At 40.1% G+C, this 6,707-nt stretch overlaps 1 protein-coding gene across 2 annotated transcripts in view; it reads left to right on the top strand.

Moving 5' to 3' along the window:
- Positions 1-6,707, top strand: part of GGNBP2 (gametogenetin binding protein 2) — a 52,565-nt gene that overhangs the window by 40,105 nt on the left and 5,753 nt on the right. For both annotated transcript variants that reach the window (XM_011990237.1, XM_011990236.1), the window contains exons 8-12: positions 104-298; positions 4,391-4,541; positions 4,932-5,057; positions 5,139-5,287; positions 6,092-6,340. In XM_011990237.1, the coding sequence (XP_011845627.1) occupies positions 104-298; positions 4,391-4,541; positions 4,932-5,057; positions 5,139-5,287; positions 6,092-6,340 (870 nt within the window). The remainder of the gene's footprint in view (positions 1-103; positions 299-4,390; positions 4,542-4,931; positions 5,058-5,138; positions 5,288-6,091; positions 6,341-6,707) is intronic.

The raw sequence follows: 6,707 nt of genomic DNA, 5'->3' as shown, positions 1-6,707 counted from the left end.
GACAGTGCAAGACTCTGTCTCAAAAACAAAAACAAAAAAACAAAACAAAACAAAAAAACGAAGTTCTGATCAATATTCACCCTCAACCTTATTTTTATAATAGATGACCGTGGAAAAAGTACAGGGTATTAGCAGATTGGAACAACTTTGTGAGGAATTTTCAGAAGAGGAACGAGTAAGAGAACTCAAGCAAGAAAAGAAACGCCAAAAACGGAAGAATAGACGAAAAAATAAGTGTGTGTGTGATATTCCTACTCCCTTACAAACAGCAGATGAAAAGGAAGTAAGCCAAGAGAAGGTAATACTTCTTAATATCAGCTCTTAAGTGTGTATGTATTGCTTTTAGATAGAAGTACAGGCCAAGTGTGGTGGCTCATGCTTGTAATCCCAGCACTTTGGGAGGCCCAGGCTGGAGGATCACTTGAGCCTAGGAGTTCAAGACCAGCCTGGGCAACATAGTGGGATCCCTATCTCTCTCTATTTTTTTTTTAAATAATAAAAAAGTACGGTCGTACCTTGGTATCTGTGGGGTTTGATTCCAGGACTTCCTGTAGATACCAAAATCTGCAGATGTGCAAGTTCCTGATGTAAAATGGTATAATATTTGCATATAGTCTATGCATATCGTCCTTATACTTTTATTTCTGAGACAGGGTCTCACTCTGTCACCCAGACTGGAGTGCAGTGGCACAGTCATGGCTCACTGCAGTGTTCATCTCTCAGGCTCATGTCATCTTCCCACCTCAGCTTCCCAAGTAGCTGGAACTACAGGCGCACCCCACCAGGCCCAGCTAATTTTTTGTATTTTTTGTAGAGATGGAGTTTCACCATGTTGTTCAGGCTGGTCTCGAGCCTGTGGGCTCAAGCAATTCTCCCACCTCAGCCTCCCAAAGTGCTAGAATTACAGGCATGAACCACCATGCCTGGCCTCTTGTATTCTTAAATTATCTCTAAATTATAATACCTAATGCAACGTAAAAGCTATGTAGGGCTGGGCATGGTGGCTCACGCCTGTAATCCCAGCTACTTGGGAGGCTGAGGCATGAGAATTTCTTGAACCCAGGAGGCAAAGGTTGCTGTGAGCCGAGATCGTGCGACTGCATTCCAGCCTGGGCGACAGAGTGAGACTTTCTCAAAGTAAATAAATTAAAAGCTGTTTAAATAGTTGTTATACTGTATTGTTTAGGAAATAAGGACAAGAAAAAAGTCTGTACATGTTCAGTACAGATACAGGTTGATTTTTTCCCCCCCAAATATTTTCAATTCTTGGTTGAATTTATGGATGCAGAACCCACAGATACGGAGGGTTGACTGTATTGCGTTTTGCTAGATTTGGGCATTTTTACTATGCTTTTCCAGTTGTGAGCTCCTGCAGTTTTTATATCAGCTTTTTTCCTACTGTAGTCTGTATAAGCCAGAATTTTAATGTCATGTCTTTGTTTTATAAAGACAATGTTTGGTAATTATCTCTTTACCTGACTTTAATGTACTATTAGATCAAAGTCAAAATGTAGAAAGCCACCTCTGTGCATGACCTAGAGCAGTTCTCAACTTTTTGGTCTTAGGATCCCTTTATATTCTTAAAAATTAAAGTACTCAATGAGCTTTTGTTTATGTGGGTTATACTTACCAGTATTTACTGTAGTAGAAATTAAAAGATAAATTTTAAACTCCTTCAAAAATAATGTTGACTAAATATTTTTTCAAAAATATTTTCTAAAATGAGAGTGAGAAGAATGGTATTATATTTTTTTTGCAGACATCTTTAATGTTAGTCTTAAAAGGAATAAGCTAGGTTCTTTTTGTTTTGTTTTGTTTTGTTTTGTTTTTTGTTTTTGTGAGACAGAGTCTCGCTCTGTTGCCAGGCTGGAGGGCAGTGGCACGATCTCGGCTAACTGCAACCTCCACCTCCCAGGTTCAAGCGATTCTCCTGTCTCAGCCACCCGAGTAGCTGGGACTACAGTTGTGCACCACCATGCCCAGCTAATTTTTGTATTTTTAGTGGAGACAGGATTCACCATGTTGGCCAGGATGGCCTCGATCTCTTGACCTCATGATCCGCCTGCCTCAGCCTCCCAAAGTGATGGTATTATAGGCGTGAGCCACTGAGCCCAACCGAATAAGCTAGATTCTTGTATCTGCTTCTGCATTCAGTCTGTTTCCATTTATTGGTTTGGTTGAAGCATATGAAGAAAAGTCTAGTCTCACACAGATATATATGGTAGGAAAAGTATTTTATTTTGGAGACAGGGTCTCGCTCTGTCACCCATGCTGGATTGCAGTGGCAGATCTTGGTTCACTGCAACCTCCGCCTCCTGGGTTCAAGCAATTTTCGTGCCTCCGCATCCCAAGTAGCTGGGACTACAGGTGTCTACCACCATGCCCGGCTAATTTTCTTTTGTATTTTTAGTAGAGACGGGGTTTTGCCATGTTGCCCAGGCTGGTCTGGAACTCCTGAGCTTAGGCAGTCTGCCCACTTCTGCCTCCCAAAGTGCTGGGATTACAGGAGTGAGCCACTATGCCTGGCTGGGAGCAGCATTTTAATGTAAAACTTTTCAGATAGTTGTGGATATTCTTCGATACTACACTTTCACCAGTGGTAGTTTCTAAAAGATTCATTGCAATATGGAATCTGACGCCTTATCAATGACCTTTTTGTACTCTGTTAAAGTAGAATCCATTGGACTATATTGGACTTTGAATAGATCTTTTACTCATGCATTGTTTCGTAACATCATGCATTGGAATTTATTTCAAAGTTCACTGAGTTATGCAGGTCAGAAAAGTCTAAGTAAGTATTAGGAAGCTTCAAGTTCATAGTACTGCTGGTTGCAAGGCCAAAATTCTGATTGTTGTTTCAGTGTTTGAATTTTATCATTGACAACAGTTGTTGTTCATTGTTTCTCTTGAAGTAGCAGACTGACTTCATTCATTTTTGAGAAAATGCCTGCTAAATATCTAAGTCTGAATAACTATAGTTTGTCTCTCAGTTATTCTTTCAAGTGAACTTGATGTTCTAGGAAAAAAGTTCAGCTTGCACCTCAAAAAGTTGCACAAGTACATTTCCTTGAGACAGCTGCAACAGAAGTGCTTTAAGCATATTTCTCGAAGTTTGTCACATGGACTTTTTTTTTTTTTGAGACAGAGTCTCACTCTGTGGTCCACATTGGAATGCAGTGGTGTAATCTTGGCTCACTGCACCCTCTGCTGTCCCGGTTCAAGCAATTCTCTTGCCTCAGCCTCCTGAGTAGCTGGGATTACAGGCACCTGCCACCTTGCCTGGCTAATTTTTGTGTTTTTAGTAGAGACAGGGTTTCACCATCTTGGCTAGGCTGGTCTTGAACTTCTGACCTCAAGTGATCCACCTGCCTCAGCCTCCCATAGTGCTGGGATTACAGGTATGAGCCACTGCACCTGGCCCCACATAGACTATTAAAAAGATTTCTGTTGTCAGGGCGTGGAGGCTCATGCCTGTAATCCTAGCACTTTGGGAAGCCATGGCAGAAGGATTGCTTAAGGCCAGGAATTCAAGACTAGCCTGGGCAACATAATGAAACCCTATCTCTACAAATGAATAAAAAAAGTAGTCCTGGTGGTGTGCTTCTGTAGTCCTAGCGACTTCAGAGACTGAGGCAGGAGGATTGCTTGAGCCCAAGAGTTTGAGACTGCAGTAAGCCATGATTGTACGACTGTACTCTAGCCTAGGTGACAGAGGGAGACCCTACTCAAAAAAAAAAAAAAGGAAAAAGCATATGTATTTGTGGTTGATATTTAATACAATTAATATTTTTACAGCTTCCTCAAAGACATTCATAAGTGAAATATCTATTTTTGTGAGAGCACTTGACAGTTGAAGAATATAGTGATTCGGCTGGGCATGATGGCTCATGCCTGTAATCCCAGCACTTTGGGAGGCCGAGGTGGGTGGATCACCTGAGGTCAGGAGTTCGAGACCAGCCTGACCCACATGGAGAAACCCCATCTCTACTAAAAATGCAAAATTAGCTGGGCTTGGTGGCACATGCCTATAATCCCAGCTACTTGGGAAGGCTGAGGCTGGAGAATCGCTTGAAGCTGGGAGGTGGAGGTTGCAGTGAGCCAAGATCGCGCCATTGCACTCCAGCCTGGGCAACAAGAGCAAAACTCCGTCTCAAAAAAAAAAAAAAAAAAGAATACAGTGATTCTAAGTACACCTTGGTTGGCACTGTCTTGATTCATGCTAAGGATGACTATCTTTACCCACCATTACTTTTGTACTGTCAATGTAAGTGTCGGTATAATGAAAACACCACATCTTAGTGTTATGATGAAAATAGTTTTGATCTAGGGAATAAAGTATAGCTGTTACGGAGTAAAGCTCTTGACTGTCTCTTAATGTTGATCCTTAAAGGAAACAGACTTCATAGAAAATAGCAGCTGCAAAGCCTGTGGCAGTACTGAAGATGGTAATACTTGTGTAGAAGTAATTGTTACCAATGAAAATACATCATGTACCTGTCCTAGCAGTGGCAATCTTTTGGGGTCCCCTAAAATAAAGAAAGGTGAGTAAATAGTTTGTTTTTAAAATCAACTGTTAACGCTATTCTTTCTTAATGTCAAATGTAAGAGCTTTTAGAGATTCTGTGAGCTGGAATTTTAAAACTGCTTTATAGTCCCAAGAATATCATATAATTTAGTCAGATACTTAATTTCCTTTTTCTTTATGTTCTTTGACGTATTTTTTGACAAAAACAAAAAATGGTAAATTCCTAATCGTATTTTCATTATTTAATTTACTTTCTACTTTAAAAAAAAAAATCCTTCATTGGAAATGTTCTACTTTTAATAAGCCGTTAATTATGAGATTTTTCTGTGGTCCCCAATGGGTTCACTCTTTGTCCTAATATACTTATTGGTATGTTAATTGTAACTCTCACTTGATTTATTCTCAGGCTTATCTCCACACTGTAATGGTAGTGATTGTGGATATTCATCTAGCATGGAAGGGAGTGAAACAGGTTCTCGGGAGGGTTCAGATGTTGCCTGCACTGAAGGCATTTGTAATCATGATGAACACGGTAGGTTCACATTAAGTTTCCCAGTTATTTCTACTACATGGCTGAGTTAACGTAACTAAGAAGGATTATTGATTTCTGCAGGTGATGACTCCTGTGTTCATCACTGTGAAGACAAAGAGGATGATGGTGATAGTTGTGTTGAATGTTGGGCAAATTCCGAAGAGAACAACATAAAAGGAAAAAATAAAAAGAAGAAAAAGAAAAGCAAGATATTGAAATGTGATGAACATGTAAGTGTCATAACTTATAATTCTTAAACCTTTGCTGTTGAGAGAACACTTGTTTTCCTTGGAGTGGCATATGTGTAGCTTAGCTGCTAGGATTTACTTTTTTAAGAATGAGTTCTTTATGCAGTTCCATTTGTTGCTCATCGTGTGAGAGTGTGTGTCGGGGGCACAGAGAGATGTGGTCATTTGTCCAACAGTCCTTGTGAGTCAGAAATTCAATTCTTCTTTTTATACTTTTATAAGCTATGTAATCTTAAACAATTTGTTTAGTCCCTGTCATATTAGGTTCTAATAAGGTGAAGTGAATGTATATTGGCAGGTGTGGCATAGTGTCTAGTACATAGTAAGTGCCTGGTAAATGAATGCCTGCTGTTGCTATTACTTAGTATTCCTTCTAAAGGTTTAATACTATGTCAGGATTTTTTTTTTTTTTTTAATTATTATTGAGATGGAGTCTCACTCTGTCACCTATACTAGAGTGCAGTGGCACAATCTTGGCTTACTGCAACCTCTGTCTCCCAGGTTCAAGCAGTTCTCCTGCCTCAGCTTCCCAAGTAGCTGGGATTACAGGCACATGCCACCATGGCTGGCTAATTTTTGTGTTTTCAGTAGAGATGGTGTTTTGCCATGTTGGCCAGGCTAGTCTTGAACGCTTGACCTCAGGTGATCCACCTGCCTTGGCCTCCCAAAGTGCTGAGATTGTAAGTGTGAGCCACTGTGCCTGGCTTTTTTTTTTTTTTTTCTTTAAAGAATAATTGCTATTATTTCATGCCTTTTTACCTGTGAAATCCTTTGCTGTGGTATCAGATCCAGAAGCTTGGAAGCTGTATTACAGATCCAGGTAATCGAGAGACCTCAGGAAATACCGTGCACACAGTGTTTCACCGTGACAAGACCAAAGATACACATCCTGAAAGCTGTTGCAGCTCTGAAAAGGGTGGGCAGCCACTACCTTGGTTTGAGCATAGGAAAAATGTACCACAGTTTGCAGAACCTACAGAAACATTGTTTGGTCCCGATTCTGGAAAAGGTGCCAAGAGCTTAGTTGAACTCCTTGTAAGTATTCCATGTGGTCTTACTGTATATAATGGTTTGGGAACAGGGTGGATGTGGGAGGGGTTAGTATTTGAGGGCTTAAGGTAGGTAATGGAAGCAAGCTTATAAAAAATTAAGGGTAGTATTTCATTATTCTTTGGGGGCTTCATTTCTGTCCTTCCACTCATGGTTTATGCATCTGCTTTGGAGCACGTTTCCATGGCTGCCTCTGTCTCAGTAGAAGACATTATAGGTACTCCTTGAGTTACAGTGGGGTTATATTCCAATAAACCCATTATAACTCAAAAATACTGCTGAGTCGAAAATACATTCAACACCCCAATAAACCCTTTGTAAAGTAAAAAAAAAAAAAAAAAAAAAAAAAAAA

Source organism: Mandrillus leucophaeus, unplaced genomic scaffold (assembly GCF_000951045.1).
Source record: "Mandrillus leucophaeus isolate KB7577 unplaced genomic scaffold, Mleu.le_1.0 Scaffold374, whole genome shotgun sequence".
In the NCBI taxonomy this organism is placed as follows: domain Eukaryota; kingdom Metazoa; phylum Chordata; class Mammalia; order Primates; family Cercopithecidae; genus Mandrillus; species Mandrillus leucophaeus.
The sequence above is the reverse complement of the archived record's forward strand: the minus strand, read 5'-3'. Positions and strand labels throughout refer to the sequence as shown.